This window comes from Geotrypetes seraphini, chromosome 6 (assembly GCF_902459505.1).
Source record: "Geotrypetes seraphini chromosome 6, aGeoSer1.1, whole genome shotgun sequence".
Taxonomy (NCBI): Eukaryota; Metazoa; Chordata; class Amphibia; order Gymnophiona; family Dermophiidae; genus Geotrypetes; species Geotrypetes seraphini.
Genome location: NC_047089.1, coordinates 187,223,021 through 187,245,490, shown reverse-complemented (window position 1 = coordinate 187,245,490; position 22,470 = coordinate 187,223,021). Strand labels below are relative to the sequence as shown.

General features: G+C 44.6%; 1 protein-coding gene across 1 annotated transcript in view; it reads right to left on the bottom strand.

Moving 5' to 3' along the window:
• Nucleotides 1-345: 345 nt before the first annotated feature.
• Nucleotides 346-22,470, bottom strand: part of TMED4 (transmembrane p24 trafficking protein 4) — a 46,189-nt gene continuing 24,064 nt past the window's right edge. Inside the window, exons 3-5 of the mRNA XM_033948758.1 lie at nt 21,618-21,743; nt 12,181-12,327; nt 346-5,466 (exon numbers count right to left, since the gene is read on the bottom strand). Coding sequence (XP_033804649.1) covers nt 5,317-5,466; nt 12,181-12,327; nt 21,618-21,743 — 423 coding nt within the window. The 3' untranslated portion in view covers nt 346-5,316. The remainder of the gene's footprint in view (nt 5,467-12,180; nt 12,328-21,617; nt 21,744-22,470) is intronic.

Genomic DNA, 22,470 nt, shown 5'->3' with positions numbered 1-22,470 from the left:
TTGTTAATAAGATTATATTGTGTGTGTATATATGAATGGAAAAAATAGTGTTACAATTAGGACTATGGGGGCAGGGTCTGGGGTGGAGATTGGGTAGAGATGGGCAGGATCTGGCCCACGACTTAGCCCAGTGTTCTTCAACCACTGGTCTGCGGATCGATGCCGGTCCACACAATAATTCTTTTATTTCTGCCGGTCCATAGGTGTAAAAAGGTTGAAGAACACTGTTGTAGAGGGTTTTCTACTTTTCTTCTTTGTTAGTATGAAAACAATCCCACTGAGGGAAAAATGGAATTCAGGCTGAAGGAGAAATATAATTTAAGCAAAAAATACAATTACAACTCCTGAAGTTATTAAAACATGTTTTATTTCACCAAAAATAGTAACAAAGAGTAACTTTAAATAAAGTTGGGCGATAGTAATCCCACTGGTATACCAAGGAACACAGACCAGTCCACCCAACTAAACATGGGATCCTCCATATCTACTGTCACTATTTACTGCATCTCAGACAATTCAACATAATGAAAGCATTTTCAGTGCCAGGAGGCAGACAAGACAAGTTGGAAAAAAATATAATTTCTGCCTTTACATGTTTTACCTTGCTATAGTAAAGTCTTAGAGAGCAACAAATTGTTACTGGTCATAAAAACTTTTGGGTTTTTTTTTTTTCTAGGGCACAAGCACCCTCGGCTATGAGCATTTTATAAATTTAAAAAACACCAACAACTGTGGTCTCTAAGGTCTGGTTTCTATAAACAGCACCCTACCGATGCTTAACTTAATTGCTTTAATTGGTTTTAATCAAATTGTACCATTAAAAAACAAAAGGTCATTAAATAAAAAGTAGGTATTGTAATTAAGTCTAAACATAGCGCCTAGCCATGTCTAAGGTTAAAGTAGGCATGGTTAGGGGTGGAGATGACCTTAGGTACCACTATGCACGATTTTCCATCAAACACAGGCACCTGTAATGTAGGCCTTTAAAACCCTGGTCTACATTACGGGTGCCTAAGACTTTCGGTAGCCATAATTCTATTACTGGTGCCTATGCATGATTAACAAGCAGCTGGCACCATTTTTGAAGGCACCAGCTGATATAGGCACTATTTAAAGAATCAGGGTCTAAGTGTTTTTTCCCTTCTTTTACTGCATCTAACCCATGTCAGAGGGCATTCTTACACAGTATATTCTGTGTCTAGAAATACCCCTCAAGCCAGCAGGCTGTTCTACGGGGAGATCAATATTTTAGTCCAGGAGAGTGAACCTCTTATTTTTACAGATGATAAACTAAAACTTCATCTTTACTAATTAAATGGTTTTGAGAAAAAAAGGATTAATTTAACATGGGACTTCTCTACCACCACTACCACCGTTTTGTTTCCTGGGACATTGGTTTGTAAAGACTGTTTGACCTAATGGAAAATAAAAGGATTATCTTCTACTGGTTTAGTCCTAAAAGTCCACTTAATATAGTGGTTGATTTCAGGTCAAACCAAAAGATCAACTTTAAGAAGCAGGCAGCCTGGAAGACCATCTAGCTCAGGGGTGTCAAAGTCCCTCCTCGAGGGCCGGAATCCAGTCGGGTTTTCAGGATTTCCCCAATGAATATACCTGAGATCTATTTGCATGCACTGCTTTCAATACATATTCATTGAGGAAATCCTGAAAACCCGACTGGATTGTGGCCCTTGAGGACTGACTTTGACACCTGTGATCTAGCTGGTGGGTCCACCTCTCCTCCAAGGCAGTGGTTCTGAACCTTGGTTCCAATAATACATCAAAACTTGCCTGGCTTTCAAAATATCCCTAAATATAACCAGGACATATTTACATATATTCTGTGCAACTAAATATGTCCTAGGTATGGTACTTATTTTGCTTGTTCTGCAAATCAGACTGGTTCAGTATGCCTGCAAAACAAAATTGAAGCTCTGCTTCAAGGGAGAAGTCAACAACAACAACAAAAAGATTAGTGCCTTAAGGGACAAGCAATGGTTAGTATCCTCCACCCGAAAATATATATATATATATAGGTGAGAAGTACCTTGGTTTGAAAGCAACACGAAGTATAGAATTACTTAGAAGAGAATGCAGCTTCAAGTGACCTAATTTTCATGTGTACATTGACCAGATAGTTATATTAAAAAGGTGAACAAACAGTAGTCAATCAGTCTATCAAAAAACAAAAGGATAGTAGTTCACAGATTTGAGCCAATAAAATAAGAGACTTTTGAGCTGAATAGCAATTGCTCAGATAGTTTGCTACAGCAGAAGGTTGAACAAATTGGACCTTTAAAATTAAATGGAGCAAAGCTTCATCTTAGTAGCTTCTACCATACCAACCAATCTGTTCAGCCCTCTATCAGCTGTGCAGTGGTCTCAATCACTATTTTAAGCTACATACAGGTCATGGGACTCACTGCTGCTGGATCCCCCATTCTATAAAAAGAGCCAAAAGACCTTATTGAAAACATACATTTACCTTGAGGGTAACTTGAAAAGTCTAGTAATGTTAGTGTGCAACCTCTACTTGTTTTAGGTCCTCTGTCCTTAGCCCCAGCCTACAAGTCTGTCATGGAACTAGATGGTAAACAACAGTGAAATTGTATGTCTATTATGAGTTGTCAACAGCAAGTGACAGACATTTCACTGGTTAGCAACTTTTCTTTCAACAAAGGAATCAGAATTAGTGCATTCTATTCAGTGAACATTATTTGCAAAGCTTAAGAAATCACTTTCCAAAAAAGGCTTTTTCACAAAGCAGCTTCCCACACCCACAGCAAAAGTCAAATTCCTTTTGAGTCAGCCAGTGACAGTATGCAGGAGTGGGGAAGCTACAAAGTGACTGGCAGCTACCAGATGGTGTCACCACACTGACAACAGGACAGATGTTCCATCCCTCCCAGTATCTGGCCAATAAACTTATGCAGGCCAGATTAAGAAGTATAGTTAAGCTATTTTCAAACTTATGTTCATACTCCAGCAGCCCTGAAAGGGTTAAACACAGCAAAGACTAAAAAAACTCAGAATAGAAAGAAAAATCAGGACTAGCTCACATCTTATGACCCTGGTCTTGTTCAGAAATCTTAAAGCATTCAAAAAAAGCAGCTCCAGGAGGAAAACAAGTCCAGACTCCAGAGGACCTGTGGGTTGGCTATAGAATTTAATGACCTGCAGCCAGACTAAGGTATAGGAGAAGAATACAGTGCTTGCTGGCTCACAGCCTCTGAGAATCACACATATTTTTTCTTTCATACAGTGGAAAAGGTGCAATCACAGCTAGCATCAGGGGTTCCTGTACTGTCTGAGCTAAAGTCAGCTTTTAAAACAGCAGTCCCACTTCATAGAAGACTTGATCCTGGTTTACTTAACAAAACTCAAACTAGTCTCTATGCAATGGGGGAAAAAACAGGACCAGCTCACTCATGCCAATTCTCATAATCTAAGGGAAAAATGTCCCACTACAACTATTTTCTTTAATTTGGCCACCTACAGTATCTTCCTTTCAAACAAACGTGGGAAACTGAAAAGATACAAATTGCCATTGAAGAATCTTTACCTCTATATCTTTATTATATGAAAAAAAATAACAAGATAATTGGTTGTGGAGTCAAAGCTGGCTGAAAAATTTCACAAAGAGGCTGTTACTCTCACTGCATATATCTGTGCAGTACAAAAAAAGGAAGCATCATGGAATATAAAGGGTATTTACTTATGCTGCTGAAGTTTGTGGAGGTGAAAGACTTGCTCGAGAAGGTGCTATTTGGTTATGAAGCAGGTAGAAGACGGTGAAGTCGTTCTTTATTGGCTTAGGGTATTTGTTTAGGAGTTAAGGGACAGAGCTCCAAAGAAAATCCTAAACCCATGGGGAAGAAATGCTACTCTTGTCCTAGGGAGATTTCTACTATACAATGGCTGAAAAAAAAGCAAAATTGAAAATCTATTTTCTTTCTCAGACAATCATGTCACCCATTACTGAGCTACATGCAGCAGTATATACAAATTATAATAAAGACCAAGAATGCTAAAGCTGATAAGGCAGCTAGTAACAAAAGAAACACATTGTAGATTGTAAAAGACAAGAGACTATCAATGTCCTAATACATTTGTTGTTTGACTGGCCCTACAGCAGTGCTGTGCATTGCCATGTGGGAGACCCAACTTGGGTTCCTGAATCTGGCTCCTACATGCCACAGTAGCTGGGAAAAGACTGCAAAGGAAGTGTTTGTAGCCCCTTCCCTCCCATCCCATGTAGAGAGGCAGTCAGTCCTAGGCATTCTGCAGGCTGACTTAAGTTGTAGAAGGGATCAGGATAGGTGCTTCTCATGGACAGGTACTTCTCAGCTAGGGTTGCTTGCATTGGTTAAAATAGAGAGAATGAAGGCACATGGCACCTTTACTCAACTGAACTGGAAGTCCAAAGGAAGCAGAAGCTGATAGAGGTTTAAGAAAAATTTATCCCCTCATATCTCTTCTCTACATGCTTCTGAAAAATGACAAATCTCAGAGCTACTGCTGATACCACAAAAGGCATGTATGCATGAAGTGTGCTGCTGGATGCTATCCATTCCATGGATCCTGAAGGACCTCTAGCTGGAAAATCTGAAATAGTCCTGGCTAAGTTATCACCCACATGATATAACTGAATGTTGGGAGTTCACCAAATCCAGATAAGGCACCTAGAATGTCACAAGCTGCATAATGAAATCCTGATCACTTTCATCCTACCTCCCAAAATTCAGTTTCTAATTCAGTTTCTCTTTCTGTAATCCTTGTATTTCAGTGCTGACCTGCCTCCGGTTACTGTGTGTATGTAACAAGTACAAACAACAACATGCCACCTCACTCCTGGCACAATTACCCTTATTATTAAAACAACTGCCAGCACAACTCTGCCAAGAGCAACTACCATGAATTTTTCATAGGTCATAGGCCTCTGGTCTTCATGGGTAGTCAATGAACCCTGTTTTACAGATTACACATCAAGACTATATATGCACTGGTAAGCACATAGTTGGTCATTACAGGCAGATTTCCTTTCTTCAAGGAAAGTTATTAATTCAGGTCAAATTGCATCTGACAGTTATTTCTCACACAAAATATCAGAGGAAACTGCTGGCACGATGTATTGCCCACCGGATTAGCAAAGTAATTGCTGTGTGAACCTAACCAGATGTATGGAAAACAATTTAGGAAGAGGATATTGTAGAAAGAGTTCAGAAACTAAGAAAAAGAAGATACATAGAAGGATGGAAGAAAAACCAGATGTAGGTCAGAAGGTAAGAGAGAAGGATGTGGATGGCAGCGATGATATTAAACCAGTTTTTTAGCCTCAAAGAAACTTTTAAGATGTCTCATTTGCCAGATTCCAGTCAGGATAAGGATAATGGTCTGCGTGATGGACCACCACAACACCCTCTGATTGGTGCTTTCACTCGTCATACGGAATCTCTCCTCACGATACTGCAGAAACAAGACACAAGGAGAACATTAGAGAAACACTCAAACTAACATGCTCTTAAGATATAGAAGACTTGACTTTTCTGACTACAGACCCATCAAAGCTCTTCTTCCTTTCAAAAAAAAGACCCCACAACAAATTGCCTCAGGGACAAACCTTAGATTGTGAGCCTGCTAGGGACAAAGGAAATCATGTATGATATTTAAACTACTTGTACTGCACTACAGGAAGGCAGTATACCAAGGTTTAACAAGATAAGCAAGCTATAACAGTCCTCCTTCCAAACTCTAATTTTGGATCAAATAAGATTTACCAATGAACAAAACTGAAGATAAACAGTTAAGGTGATCAAAAATTTTTAATCACAATTAATTGCATTCTGAATTGCTATCCTGGACAGTGTCAATAGAACTATCCTCACGAACTTGTTAGTCAATCAGTTAGTGGGCTGAATATGGGCCTCCCTCCCTTAAAGCATCCATTCATAGAAATTACACAGGCCTACCTAAGGATGTCCTGTTGGTGTAAGTTAGGGCAAGCAGGAATTATCTCCAATTGCTACTTCCCATGCTAACTCCAGATTTAAAATGCCAGTTGTAAACTGTAACAGTAGTCTCACAGTACTACCACTAGGATTCTGACCCCAAGCAATAATACTGCAACTGCAATTTTGAACCCAGAGCCTCCTGGGCAGGAGCAACTGGGACTTGCTCCTGCTCATACTAAGTTAGACCACCAGGGCATTCTCAATAGGCTTGAAAGGGGGGGGGGGGCGGGTTGCTTTTCAGGCCATGGCTCTCAATGATAACAGTTCTAATTTTAATCACTGTTAAAGGTTTGGAGGTGAGGAGTGGCCTAGTGGTAGAGCTGCTGCCTCAGCACCCTGAGCTTCTGGGATCAAATCCCAACGATGCCCCTTATGACCCTGGGCAAGTCACTTAATCCTCCATTGCTCCAGGTAGAAAATAAGTACAGGCAGTCCCCGAGTTACAAATGCCCGACTTAAGTATGACTCGCATTTAAGAATGCGGTCGCGGCTTCATTTGATTTCACTGAGCAGTATTTCCAGTGGCACAGACTTCTCCATATCTCCTGCAACAAACCCTGGAATGATGCATGGCCATATTAATAATAATAATAATAATAACTTTATTCTTATATACCGCCAACAATCTTGCGACTTCTAGGCGGTTCACAATAAAGAGAAACTGCGCAGGCAGCGATTTACAGAGTATAGCAGTGTACATCTGATAGTAACAGCATTAGTAATAGTAACAACAGTTTATATACTGCAGGACCGTGAAGTTCCATGCGGTTTGCAATGAATTAGAAAAATTCCGTAAATTGATTGGAGCATTCATAGTTATTGATTAGGGGTTGACAGTTTACAAGATCAGATTTGGGGGGATTACGAAGGGAGCTATTGTCCTGATTCGTTACCTAGGTATTTCGAGAACAGGTATGTTTTTAGGTGTTTCCTAAATTCTCCATAGTTGTTTGTGTGTGTAATTAGTTTTTCTAAGTCTTTGCCCCATAAGGGCATATTAAGGACAGTGTGGTTGTGCATGCTGTACCTTAGAGGGAACACTGGTGGGGACAGTTGACCCTTTTGTCAGAGGGAGCAGAGGTAAGCAGCATGAATATTAAAATCTACAAGTTCTGAGTTACATACAAATCTGACTTAAGAACAGCTTTAAAAACATAACTCATTCTTAACCCAGGGACTGCTGTGTATATGTAAACCGCTTTGAATGTGTAACCACAAAAAGGCGGTATACAAGTTCCATTCTCCTTTGTATGTTAGTTGTGATTATTAACGGTTAAAAAAACCCCAAACAGAACATTTATTGATATTAAATGATGATCAACAGTTAAGAATGTGAAATTTCCTTTCCTTCAACCTCGCTAGACCAGTCCAGACCAATGGATTGTGTCCCCATACCAGCAGATAGGAGGCAGATAAGGGTCTTATGTGGGCCACCAAAAAGTACAAACAAAAGGTCTGATTCTTGGAAGCTGCTGGTGATTTTCAGGTAACAATTTGAACATCTGTGACTTGGGTGACTACTGCGTTAGAAGAGAGTTTTTGCTAAACAGTTTCATGTATACTTTTGCCCAGGGCATAACTTCCAGGTTTGTCGCCATGAACCCCAACAACTGCAGATAATCCCAGGCCCTCAGAGTTCAAAAAGGAGAAATGAGTCCACTGGGACTGAAGCTTGGCTATTCTGTCCCAAGTCAGAAAGACTTTCCTCACACTGTATTGAAGCACACTTCCAGGAACTCCAGAGAAACCAACTGACTGACATAATTCACTATCCGAGCCTTTCTAATAACTGGATCACTCTCATTACCAACTGAGAGTATGTTCAGATGAGTCAATCATCAGCACAGGAATACATATAAACACCCTTGTTGTGGAGGAAGGCTGCTACAAGCATGATCTTGGAGACAAGGTCAAAAGGGGCCAACACTTTCAGTTCGTGGCATTTCTATCACACAGAACCAGGGCATACTACCTGTGTGGCTCCTTGATTGCCATGTGAAAGTACACCTCCGACAGATCCAGAGAAGTGAGAAGCTTTCCTGGTTGTAGAGAAACAATCACCAACCAAGGGATCTCTATGCAAAAGGTGGGGCACTCAGAAAAGGCATGCAGATTCTTGAACAAAACAGGTCAGAAGAATCTCCCTTTACAATGAAATACATAGGAGTAGCAGTCCTCACTCTACTTTCCAGGCACCACAGGCTTAACTGTTTCCAAGGAAAGCAACTGTTATAGTATGTCTTGACTACTCACATTTTTTTTTAAATTTCAGCTGAATCATCTGTGGGGGAGGGGGCACTTAAAAAGGTGTCTGAAATGACCATCTGAACCTCCTGGCAGACCTGTTTCCACTTAAAAGACTACTGATAGCTGAGAAATGATCATAATCATTGCTCCTCTGCACCACTTGACAAGATTAACTTCAGAAACCTCACAATGGATGCTGAAAGAAGGTCTTAAGAACCACCCAACATCCTTTCCATAGATACTGTCTGGGAGCCCCAGCAGCTTCAGATTGTATCATTTCAAACAGTTCTTGAGGTCTTCAGTTTTTTTTTTTCTTACAGAGTGCTGCTGAGCCTGCCTATCTTCAATATCTTTCATCTAATCCTCTAAGGCAGTGATCACCTGAAGCCCCAGTCTATGGAGCATGACGACTAACTAGGCAGCTGTGTCTTGTCTTCAGGCAGATGCAGAGGCCTACGTTTGTCAAAATCTTGACTAGCTTCTCTAAATTCTCCAAAACAAAGGATGCCCCATAAAAGGGAGCTCAATGAGGCAAGACTAAAGACACTGGCTGCACACCAGTTCTACAGCTACGCCCAACACCAGGCTACCACTGTAGCAGCCACTGAGTGGGCAGAAATTCTCACTACACATCCACCAAAATGCCATACCTAACTTCAGCCTCACAAGACGACAGAAGCTGCTGTACGCAATCTAACAGCTCTCGCCATATAACCTCAAAATCACTGCCTAGACACCTAACAAGAAGGAACCAAGAAAAAATTAGATTTTACCCGTTAAATTTTCTTTCCTTTAATCTCACCAAACCAGTTCAAACTTGCAGCGTGCTATATCCATTGACCAGAAGGTGGAGGTAGAGAACAGAGATTTGTGGTCTGCCCTCCAGCTCTCAGGATTTCCTTAAAAGTAGCAGAGATGTTTCAAAACTAAAGTATTGTACCATTGTCTTTAAAAGAAAAAGAAACCTCAAACTACTCTCCCTTGAAGGAGCTTGGTAAAGGCAAGGAAGATTGTTTTCATTCCTTCTTATGCAACCAAAAATGACAAGCCATTGTCTTGAAAAGAAAAAATAAACAAAAAAAACCCTCAACTACTTACTCTCCCTTGAAAGAGCTTGGCAAAAGCAAGCAATAATATTTTAATTCCTTCTTATGCAACCACTGAATAACCTAGAACAAATGAAAACCTCTTAAAAGATTTAAAAACTAGGAGAATTTGAACTCTGTGAAGAGGAAAGACAGACCAACTGTGCAGAAACTAGTACAAAAACCTGAAAGGAGGGGGGTAATCTAGACTAAGTTTAAAAAATGAGGAGGTAAGGCCTAATCCTTCCTTTCTTAGCATCCTCACCAGCCTATAACTTGTGGGATATATTAAAGGAGTCTTCAAGATTGCAGGAAGGAAACCAGAAACCCCTGTTCTAATAACTAAAGCTCCAAAGGAACTTTTTTGGCAGCGACATCCAATCTGTAAGAACTATAAAGAATATGAACTGAAGAACACATCAGTGCTCTACAAAATGTCTTCAGGAGAAACCAGTCTTAAACTCAGCCTAAGAAACAGTTACACCCATCAGAGAATATGCCCTTAATGCCAAAGGTGGGAATTTGCCTGCCAGAAGATATGCTGGAGAACATTAATTCTTTTAACTAGCAAGCTACAGTAGTCTTGGAGGCCATCCTTTCTTGACTTTCCAAAAATGACATTTGTCACCACCAAATATTTCAAACTTCGGTATACATCTAATAACTTCAAGAAAGCAAATTCATAACCATAATCCTCTTGATGAAAAGAAATATTAGGCTCAAATGAAATGGAGAAGCAACTTTTTGAAAAAAGGAAGAGAGACACTTGCTTCCGTAAAACAAAGAAATGGATCTCTACAAGAAACAATTTGCAGTTTAAAAACTTTAGGCTAAGATAACTGCTACTAATAAAACTGTATTTTAAAAAGGTAAGATCTTTAAGGATAGCTTTCTTCAGAGGCTCACATGGTGCCTGCTACAACAATCTAAGGACCAAATTAAGATTCCATTCCACCTAAGTCAGCATAGGAAGCAAGAGATGGTTTAATTACCGTTAAAAAGCAAGCTACATCAGGATGAGCATCCAGTCAAGAGTGCACTAAGCAACCTCTAAAGCATACAAGAGCCACAACCTATATTCTTAATGGCCCAAGAGCTATATCCTATTTAAGGCCCTCTTAAAGAAAGGCCAGAATGTAAGAAGTAGAAAACTGGAAATCACTTGCAATACTCTCGAGTAAGCTACTGAAGTGGACCACTTAGCCTGTAGTAAGGTAGAAGTATTCTCTGAATAACCCTTACAACCTAGTCTTAACATCTCAAGAATCTAGTTATAAGACCAAAGGGAGACTGATCTTCTATGACTGCTGGCCCTTGAAACATGCAATTTACTTGTAAACAAAAGAGGTCTTCTGGGCTAATCCAGAGCCAATCCAGAGCTACCAGAATTTCTGGCCTTTGATAAGATGCAAAGAAGTGTAACCAAGATGATAAAGGGGATAGAACTCCTTTCATATGAGGAAACACTAAAGAGGTTAAGGCTCTTCAGTTAAGAAAAAAAGACAGCTGATGGAAGATATGATTGAAGTCTACAAAATCCCGAGTGGTGTAGAATGGGCACAAGTGGATCAATATTTTACTCCATCAAAAATTACAAAGACTAGGGGACCCTCAAAGTTACAGGGAAATACTAAGAAAATCTGCAAAGGGTGAGAAAACTAGTTTGTAGCCATCCTTGATTACCTCCAGCATCCACTGATCAATTGTTATTTGGTCCACTCTTTGAGAAAATTGGGAGTTACAGAACAAGTGACGGGAGGCAGTTGGAGAGAGAGTTTGACAAGCACTTTCTGCCTACAGAAGGCTAAACTAAAGCTGGTGCAAGAGACGTTAGATAACCTCAGCAAGGAGTTTGCTACTTACCAGCAACATACAGACCTTAGAGCAGTGGTCCCCAACCCTGTCCTGGAGGACCACCAGGCCAATCGGGTTTTCAGGCTAGCCCTAATGAATATGCATGAGAGAGATTTGCATATAATGGAAGTGACAGGCATGCAAATCTGCTCTATGCATATTCATTAGGGCTATCCAGAAAACCCGATTGGCCTGGTGGTCCTCCAGGACAGGGTTGGGGATCACTGCCTTAGAGGATTATATAAAAGATATTGAAGATAGGCAGGCTCAGCAGCACTCTGTAAGAAAAAAAACTGAAGACCTCAAGAACTGTTTGAAATGATACAATCTGAGGCTGCTGGGGCTCCCAGACAGTATTTATGGAAAGGACGTTGGGTGGATTTCTGGAGGTGTGGCTGAATCAGTCTCTGTGACTGAGCAAACACGAAAAGAGGGTGTGCACTGAACAAGCACATACAGTAGGCCCGCCACCATGCCATCTGCTCTACCACCATTTTAACCTAACTTGGCCTCAGTGGCTATGTAACCAATATGCCCAGCTCCTCATTTTACTTTGTAATTAAAGAAGCCTTCAGCCATTTGTTTTTTTTCTTTCTTTTTAAATAATTATTGTCAACCTACAGAGTGAACCTTTTGGGAGTAGGGGTGAAGGCACAGAAGAAAAAGTGACTTCCTCCCATCTACATCTAGGGAAGCACACAATATTCTCCTATCCTACTGCAGACAGAGAAATACTGAAGTCTTCCAGAATGCACCACTTCTGGTGACATCACCACTATAAGACTATACAAATGTCTCTGCCTCCCATCTGCCACTATGGGGACATAAAGGCAGGTTTTTTCCCTGTAAATTTTAACAAGATGAATCACTCAACAGAATAAAAGAGCTTAGCTCCTCTGAAACCCCACCCTATACCTTGTCTGTCACATGAGGTGCTGTATAAGTAACCCTCCACCCCACACATGTGGCCAACGTCCTCTTACTCTTTGGTAGTTCTGCTCCTTCTGAATCTGCTCCACCTGGTCCAGCAGCTGCCTGACCCTCAGTTGCAGTTCCGTTAGCTTGTCCTTGGCTGCAATCTCAGGGTAGTTGTTAGCATGCTCTCCAACCTGGATGTCCAGATGCACCCTCTGCAACAAGATACAACAGCATATTTCTGCTCCCAGACCATTTTACACCAATGTAAAACATACTGATACAATTAAAATTTCATTCAGAGCCCGAGAAAGGCTGTAATTTTAGAGCCTGTGGTTAGATTTACACTCTTGCTCAGCCTGTCTTCCCGAGCATAAATGATTAGAAACTTTCCATTCCTTGTGGCCTCAGCATCCATGCAAAAGAGACCACAGAATAGAATACCAAGAACTCTTAAGTAACTGCTCACAGAATGAATGTTAACAGTATTGCAATAGCCAACAGGATCTCTCTGGTGCAGTGGAACCATCAACAGTCTCAGAAATACCACCCTAAAGAATCTTAAGTATTTGCCTGCATTAGGATGAACGAGCACCTCAGTCATAATGAACAAAACTCAAGTATACTAAGACTAATCTTTCTTCAAATCATCAATAACATGGCACCTGCCTACTGCTCTAAAATGCCTCTGCAGAAGTGTTCCTCCAACAAAAATGCAATATTCATGACCATTAAGCAGGTCCTAAACCTAATGACCAAAGCATAGTGTATTAGGCTTCAGGCATAGTTCAATCAAAGCAGACAGTTTTCACATATGCTTCATATTCTAGTGTTTTCCTAGTATTTCTCAGTTATGTTGTTATAAAAGTACATTTTAAATAATTAATCCCCACCTTCCAAGCAGCAATGAAATTAATATTCTCAAAAATGACATAAATAGCTGATGGCTGTGCTCATATCATGCATAAAAGTGTTGATGGACACACTCCAGTCATGAGACAAAGTCATATCACAGGAAACTACAGTGAAGATGACAAAATGGAGTTCACAAGAGCTTTATTTAATTTAATGAGACTCAACAAAGGCCTACGGTTCAGCTAAATAGCCTTCATCAGGAGTCTGGCCTTGTGCATAGCTTTTGATAGAACATCCAAAGGGGTAACCCCTTTGGAAAAAAACCAACCACCCAACAAATAACATTCATTATCTTGGCTTGTTCGTAAAAATCCTGTAGGTCTATACATAATCTATGTAACCTGAGAAATTGTGAATAAGGTAAACTGGTTTTAAGGCTCCTATTGTGAAAGTGTGAAGTGTAGTATAGAAAGATTAGGTTCTTACCTCGGTAATCTTTTTTGTAGATGTGCCTAATGGTCCTGAACGCTAGGGTCTTGTATCTGAACTAGCAAGCTGCTTGCAGAAAACTGTCAATCAAGTTTTCCAACTCCACCTCCTTCCCAGGGAGCTGCTCCTGCCCCCTCAGTTTGTACAAAAGCAGTCAAGTAGCATTGTTATAAAAGAAATAACAGGAAAGACAGAAATGGAGAAAAATCTCCGACACTACAATTCTGTTCTGCTCTATAACAAACATAGTAAATAACATTATAACAACGTTCAAACTTGTGCAACCAGCACTAATTATATAAAGAGCTCATAGCTAGTAGCATGACCTGCTGACAAGCAGAGACTTCCCGTCCTTAAAAGGGCTGTATCTACAAGAGATTCCTTGATAGATCTCTGTCATTCCAAGCAGGCAAATGGAATAAATGTCTAACCATCCTCATTTCAAATGCACCCTCCTACCAAACCTTCAGGAAATCAATTAAAACCTATCTCTTTGATAAATTTCTCTGACTCCCTCCCTGCCTTGTATCTCTGATATGCTTCCGGATATACCTGACTCTCTTGACTTGCTAAGCTAATCTGAATGTCTTGTATGTAACATCGCTATCTGTGTACAGTCTCTTCCTCTGTAAACCGCTCTAAACTGTTGTGGTACTGCGGTATACAAAAATAAAGTTATTATTATTACCCATACATCATTCTTCTTTCTTCCTCTCAGTTCCTGAGACAGAAAATTCTTCCAATCTAGATTGCCTGTTTTCTGCCTTAGGAACAAAGCCTATACACAGGGTGGGGCTTCCAGACCACTAGACACATCTACAAAAAAGAAGATTACCGAGATAAAAACCTAATTGCTCTTTCTAGTGCAATGTGTCTAGTGGTCCTGAATACTAGGAACGTACCAAAGCAGTCCCCAGAGTTTAAGGTGGGCCTGCTGCACCTACCTTTAAGACCGAGGCCCCAAAAGCGGCATCCTTCCCAGTTGCTAAGTCCACCCTATAGAACCCGGTGAAGGTATGAAGAGTAGACCATGTAGCTACTCTACAAATCTCCTTGGGAGAAACAGCCCTAGTCTCTGCCCACGAGACAGCAAATTCTCTAGTGGAGAGTGCTTTCAATGCAATCAGTGGTTGTTTACCACATCCTACATATGCGAAGGAAATGACCATTGTAATCCATCTTGACATTGAGGCTTTAGATGCCAGCCTCCCTTTCTTGGCAAGACTTGCGAGAACAAAAAAGGTAGTCTGAAATACAAAAACTCATTGATAACGTCAAGGTACTGAAAAGTACTCGCTTGACATCTAGCAAAAGCAACACTTCTTTTTTTTTTAGACCCGAAGGATGAAAAGCAGGCAAATATCTGCTGAAGTCCCTTAAATAAAGTACACAGAACATAAGAGGGAAGATGCCACACCAAGTATGGAGCCAATCTGCAAAGCAGAGTGTGCAACATAACAACTTAGCTGCGAACAGAAAAAGATGATAGTGGTACACAGTAAACAGGATTCTCCATGAGTTCCACGTGGGCCACTGAAGTTACAGAACAGGTGACGGAGGCAGTGGGAGAGAGTTTGACAAGCGCTTTCTGCCTATAGAAGGCAAAACTAAAGCTGGTGCAAGAGATGTTAGAAACCTCAGCAAGGAGTTTGCTACTTTCCAGCAACATACAGATCTTGGAGGATTAGATGAAAAGGTATGGAAGATATGCAGGCCCAGCAGCATTCTGTAAGACAGGGGTGTCCAACCTGCGGCCCCGTGATGTATTTTGTGCGGCCCCGGTCGAGGGCGATACAGTGTTTTCCTCTGCTGCCCCCGGATGTTTACCATCTTGCCGGCTCCCTCCTCTGTTTTGCTGCAGCGATTGCGCATTTGTGTGGCCCCAGAAACACTTTTTTCGGCCAATGCGGCCCAGGGAAGCCAAAAGGTTGGACACCCCTGCTGTAAGATAAAAAACTGAAGACCTCAAGAACTATTTGAAATAATACAATCTGATGCTGCTGGGGCTCCCAGACACTATTTTGGAAACGAAGCTGGGTAGATTTCTGGAGGTGTGGCTGAATCAATCTCTGCAACTGAGCAAACACACAAGGAATCTCTGCACTGAACGAGCACATACTGTAGGCCCACTGTGAGCTACTGACACCAAGCCACAAATGGTAATATGTAGCCTACTCAACTAACCCTCTTTCTTCAGGCACTCCACATAGGAGAAAAAAAAATTGTTTAAAATCCAAGATGGCTGCTGCCAGATAAATCGTGCCAAAAATGGCCTTTGGAGACCTCACTGAGTAAAAAAAATAAAATCACAGGGATTGGAGTTGTAAAGGAGAGGGACCTAGCTAGAGTCAGAAACCCTCAAATTCAACTTTTAGGGACCCCCCCCCTTGATTTTCCCCATACGCTCTAATAGCCATATTCACTGTGCCAAGGGGATGATCCTACTAGCAGCAGACTTCTGCCATGCGAGTTTGTGTATTCTCCCAGGTAGAGGTTCCACCAAGTGAGAACCTCTGAGCAAAAATAATAAAATGCAGAGCAGATAAAACCACTTCTGAGCAACTTGCTTGCAGAAAACAAATTGAAGGGGCACCACTAGACACATTGAACTAGAAATACATACATATATTTATCAGAAGGCTATAGACAGTCTTAAATCTGTATGGTGTTTTTTTAAACCAGAATATCCAAATATGCTACATACTGCTTTTAAACTTCAAATGTAGATCACAGGAATTTAGCCAAGCACAGGAACCTATCTATATCACCTTTCCATAACAAAAATACAGTGGTGCCTCACACAACGAACTTAATTGGTTCCAGGAGCAAGTTTGTTATGTGAAACGTTCGTTATGTGAAACGCGTTTTCCCATAGGAATACATGTAAAAAAAAATAATTCGTTCTGCAGCATAAAATATGCTAAGATGACATAAAAAAAGATAAATTTTTGGTTATTATTTTTATTTAGATACATCTAAAAACATAATTGTTTTTTAAAACAACACACATTTTTTAAATTTAAAGACAGACTAAGTAGAGTCTAATTTTACAGTGAGAGAGGGCAGAGTCTCAGCGGCAAAAACTGGGACTTAACTGTTCATTTTTTTTTTTTTTCTACCGTGTTTCCCCGATGATAAGGCAGGGCCATCAAATAAGACCGCCCCCCCTTTTTAGAAAAAAATGTAAAATAAGGCACCCCCCCGCAAATAAGCCACCCACCGATACCTGCGCTTACCCGAATCGGGTGGTACGGTGGGTGACTCCGTGTGGTCCTTGGCACCCCCGACACGATCGGGGCAAGAGGGAGCTCAAGCCCTCTTGCCCCCCCGACTCCCCGACACGATCGGGGCAAGAGGGAGCCCAAGCCCTCTTGCCCCCCGACTCCCCGACACGATCGGGGCAAGAGGGAGCCCAAGCCCTCTTGCCCCCCCCGACTCCCCGACACGATCGGGGCAAGAGGGAGCCCAAGCCCTCTTGCCCCCCGACTCCCCGACACGATCGGGGCAAGAGGGAGCCCAAGCCCTCTTGCCCCCCCGACTCCCCGACACGATCGGGGCAAGAGGGAGCCCAAGCCCTCTTGCCCCGCCGATTCCCCAACTCCCCGACAATATCGGGCCAGGAGGGAGCCCAAGTCCTCCTGGCCACGGCGACCCCCTAACCCCACCCTGCACTACATTACGGGCAGGAGGGATCCCAGGCCCTCCTGCCCTCGACGCAAACCACCCCCCCCCCCCACGACCGCCCCCCCCCCAAGAACCTCCGACCGCCCCCCCAGCCGACCCGCGACCCCCCTGGCCGACCCCCACGACACCCCCAACCCCCTTCCCCGTACCTTTCTGTAGTTGGCCGGACAGACGGGAGCCAAACCCGCCTGTCCGGCAGGCAGCCAACGACGGAATGAGGCCGGATTGGCCCATCCGTCCCAAAGCTCCGCCTACTGGTGGGGCCTAAGGCGCCTGGGCCAATCAGAATAGGCCCGGGAGCCTTAGGTCCCTCCTGGGGGCAGGGCCTGAGGCACATGGTCGGGTTGGGCCCATGTGCCTCAGGCCCCGCCCCCAGGAGGGACCTAAGGCTCCCGGGCCTATTCTGATTGGCCCAGGCGCCTTAGGCCCCACCAGTAGGCGGAGCTTTGGGACGGATGGGCCAATCCGGCCTCATTCCGTCGTTGGCTGCCTGCCGGACAGGCGGGTTTGGCTCCCGTCTGTCCGGCCAACTACAGAAAGGTACGGGGAAGGGGGTTGGGGGTGTCGTGGGGGTCGGCCAGGGGGGTCGCGGGTCGGCTGGGGGGCGGTCGGAGGTTCTTGGGGGGGGGCGGTCGTTGGGGGGAGGGGGGGTTTGCGTCGAGGGCAGGAGGGCCTGGGATCCCTCCTGCCCGTAATGTAGTGCAGGGTGGGGTTAGGGGGTCGCCGTGGCCAGGAGGACTTGGGCTCCCTCCTGGCCCGATCGTGTCGGGGAGTCGGGGGGGCAAGAGGGCTTGGGCTCCCTCTTGCCCCGATCGTGTCGGGGAGTCGGGGGGGCAAGAGGGCTTGGGCTCCCTCTTGCCCCGATCGTGTCGGGGAGTCGGGGGGGCAAGAGGGCTTGAGCTCCCTCTTGCCCCGATCGTGTAGGGGAGTCGGGGGGGCAAGAGGGCTTGGGCTCCCTCTTGCCCCGATCGTGTCGGGGAGTCGGGGGGGCAAGAGGGCTTGAGCTCCCTCTTGCCCCGATCGTGACGGGGAGTCGGGGGGGCAAGAGGGCTTGGGCTCCCTCTTGCCCCGATCGTGTCGGGGAGTCGGGGGGGGGGGCAAGAGGGAGCCAGGCGGAGAGAGGGCAGTTAAGCGCAGTGCCTGCGCGGAAGGATGCAGCTCGGGCGACTTCGTTGTGTGAAACGAAGTTCGTTGTACGAATCAAGACATAAAGTTCGTTGTGCGCAGCGTTCGCTGTGCGAGGCGTCCGTTATGCGAGGCACCACTGTATATTATATATGTGTACCTCTCATAGAATCTAACTTTAAACAACAAAAGGAATGATCCTTCAAGAAGATATGAGTTATCTTCAAAATTAGATCTTTATAGGATGGTCATATCTCATATTTGTTAATAGAATCCAGTGAATTTGAGAGTTCAAAATATTACCGTATTTTCACGCATATAACGCGCGCGTTATACGCGTTTTTACCTACCGCGCATACCCCTCGCGCGTTATATGCGTGAGCGCGGTATACGAAAGTTTTAAAACATAGTTCCCACCCCGCCCGACGCCCGATTCACCCCCCCAGCAGGACCACTCGCACCCCCACCCCGAACGACCACTCGCACGCGCTCCCACCCGCACCCGCATCCACGATCGGAGCAAGAGGGAGCCCAAGCCCTCTTGCCCGGCCGACTCCCCGACGTCCGATACATCCCCCCCCCCCCGGCAGGACCACTCGCACCCCCACCCCGAAGGACCGCCGACTTCCCGACAATATCGGGCCAGAAGGGAGCCCAAACCCTCCTGGCCACGGCGACCCCCTAACCCCACCCCGCACTACATTACGGGCAGGAGGGATCCCAGGCCCTCCTGCCCTCGACGCAAACCCCCCCCCCCCCCAACGACCGTCCCCCCCCCAAGAACCTCCGACCGCCCCCCCAGCCGACCCGCGACCCCCCTGGCCGACCCCCACGACCCCCCCACCCCCCTTCCCCGTACCTTTGGAAGTTGGCCGGACAGACGGGAGACAAACCCGCCTGTCCGGCAGGCAGCCAACGAAGGAATGAGGCCGGATTGGCCCATCCGTCCTAAAGCTCCGCCTACTGGTGGGGCCTAAGGCGCGTGGGCCAATCAGAATAGGCCCTGGAGCCTTAGGTCCCACCTGGGGGCGCGGCCTGAGGCACATGGTCGGGTTGGGCCCATGTGCCTCAGGCCGCGCCCCCAGGTGGGACCTAAGGCTCCAGGGCCTATTCTGATTGGCCCACGCGCCTTAGGCCCCACCAGTAGGCGGAGCTTTAGGACGGATGGGCCAATCCGGCCTCATTCCTTCGTTGGTTGCCTGCCGGACAGGCGGGTTTGGCTCCCGTCTGTCCGGCCAACTACCAAAGGTACGGGGAAGGGGGGTGGGGGGGTCGTGGGGGTCGCCAGGGGGGGCGCGGGTCGGCTGGGGGGGCGGGCGGAGGTTCTTGGGGGGGCGGTCGTTGGGGGGGAGGGGGGTTTGCGTCGAGGGCAGGAGGGCCTGGGATCCCTCCTGCCCGTAATGTAGTGCGGGGTGGGGTTAGGGGGTCGCCGTGGCCAGGAGGGTTTGGGCTCCCTTCTGGCCCAACTACCAAAGGTACGGGGAAGGGGGGTGGGGGCGTCGTGGGGGTCGCCAGGGGGGTCGCGGGTCGGCTGGGGGGGCGGTCGGAGGTTCTTGGGGGGGGGACGGTCGTTGGGGGGGAGGGGGGTTTGCGTCGAGGGCAGGAGGGCCTGGGATCCCTCCTGCCCGTAATGTAGTGCGGGGTGGGGTTAGGGGGTCGCCGTGGCCAGGAGGGTTTGGGCTCCCTCCTGGCCCGATATTGTCGGGGAGTCGGCGGTCCTTCGGGGTGGGGGTGCGAATGGTCCTGCCGGGGGGGGGGGGAGATGAATCGGATGTCGGGGGGGGGTGAACGGAGAGTCGGGACAGCGCACGGAGAGGCGGGGCAGTGCACGGAAGTCAGGGGGGTGAACGGAGAGTCGGGACAGCGCACGGAAAGTCAGGGCAGTGCACGGAAGTCAGGGGGGGTGAAGGGAGAGTCGGGACAGCGCACGGAAAGTCAGGGCAGTGCATGGAAGTCAGGGGGGGGTGAACGGAGAGTCGGGACAGCGCACGGAGAGGCGGGGCAGTGCACGGAAGTCAGGGGGGGGTGAACGGAGAGTCGGGACAGCGCACGGAGAGGCGGGGCAGTGCACGGAAGTCAGGGGGGTGAACGGAGAGTCGGGCAGCATGCGCGGTATAATCGTGAGCGCGTTATACCAAAGTTTTTGTGCTTATCATCGTGATTTCTGCGCGCTATACACGTGTGCGCGTTTTATACGGGTGCGTGTTATTTGCGTGAAAATACGGTAATCAATCATTTAAATCCAGCAGAACAAAGAAGTCTCACTCAGCAAACTATGAAAAACCTTAGAAATCCAATTTACCCAACACAAAAAAGTGACAAATCTGCTGAGGAAAAGATCTTTATTTGAAACCCAAAAAAGAGCCACAACAGGCTATTTCAAGGGATATATCCACAAAAAGAACAATTAAATGGCATCTGAGGAATATTTCTTTGTGTTGAATTAGATTTGTAAAGTTTTTAGTTTGAAGTTTTGAGAATAAGACTTCCATGTATGCACTAACCATGTGTTTGTTCTGCAGAACTAAGTATCGATGAATATTTTGGACTTATAAATTCACTAGATAAAGCAAGCGCCTGATATCCTGGGATAACATCACTCAAGTTTAATTAAAATTTTGATGAATCACAATATCATATATTCAAAGCGATTTACAATAAAAAACGGGGTCTCCATAATTAACTGCAACAAAGACATGGACATAACAGACTTGTACGCGAGGAAAGTAGGGGGGAACTACAATAAGCATAGTAAAGAAAACATGAAAAGGTAAGAAAAATAGGAGGGTAAGGATTTTAAAAATAAGTAAGTAAAAAGGAAAATAAAAGTATTTTAATTTCTCAAGGCCTGTAACAAAGGAATCGAAGATTTATTTAATGTGTGAGGTCAAAAGATAATCCAGCGAGGATTATGTCTCAAAGGCATCCTTATACAGCCAGCATTTTAATAGTCCTTTAAATTTACTTAGCGATTTTTCTTCCTTAATAAATGCTCGTAGGGAGTTCCAAATTTTGAGCACAGTAACAGCAAAGAACGTATCTTGTCTGGTATTTATTATTCTTAGCGATGGAATTACTAGAAGGTTTTTGTCCTCTGATCTCAAGTGGCTCCCTCACTCTGATGCATACCATAAGCACAGCCATGAGTTTCTGATAAATATGTTTCTCAAAAAAAATTGTGAGACAAACCCAATTTACTTTCGCACATCGATTTCATTGTTCTTTGGAAAGCAAAGCTAGAATTTGAGAAATTTGTTGAGTATTAGCTTTACTGACTCAATTATTGTCAAGTATTCTTTCATTATCGTTACATGAAGCATAACTAGAACACTGCCAATGAAAAGCTACTTACCAGTTTCCCACCAGCAAAGAGCGCCATCTTGGTGGAGTTTGAATGAAGGCAGATCTGGTGCTCACCCGGTGTGTGAGAGGTGAAGGTGAAGCGCCCCTCAGAACCATACTGCCGGGATAGGATAACCTGCATTGAGAACAGGGATAGTAGTGAAAGGCAGAAGCTGTACTCCCAAAGCTTAGCTACATCAACCTACCTCTTTCTTAGATCTACTCGTATTACAGTACTCTTATTTCAAGGTATCCTTGTTTTTCTGATCATTGTATTTAACAGTTCAGCACTATGAAATAAAAAAATGTGCATCTAATTATGCTTAATACAACTCTCATGTTCTTATATCTAAACCACTATATCTAAGGAACATAGAGCAGTGGATCCAAGCCCAAAAATCTGTATTGACAAATTTTAATATTCAAGTCAAATATCCAACATATGGACAAGTTTTGAAAAAAAATCATTAGCGGTACATCAATTAAAAAAAAATATATAAATATCTATATCTATACACACACATATATATACAGTGGTACCTCGGTTTACAAGTGCACCAGTTTGCGAGTGTTTTGCAAGACGAGCAAAACATTCTCACTTTTTCCTCTCATCTAAGATAGAGTCCTTTTTCTCGCTGCTCTACTTCCTAGTCACCTCTACAACCTTTGCTCTTGATGGGTTTGCAAAGGTATGACCTCTCTCCAATACTTGCTACCAAGGTCTGTCTCTACTGGTATTTTCTCTTCCCCAAGCCATATGGGTACTCACCAAGGACCCTTTGTCTAAGGGGTCAGTCATGCTTCTGCTTCCATCTCAAACACATGTGGGCCTATCCCTCCCAACAAAGGAATAGTCTTTTTAC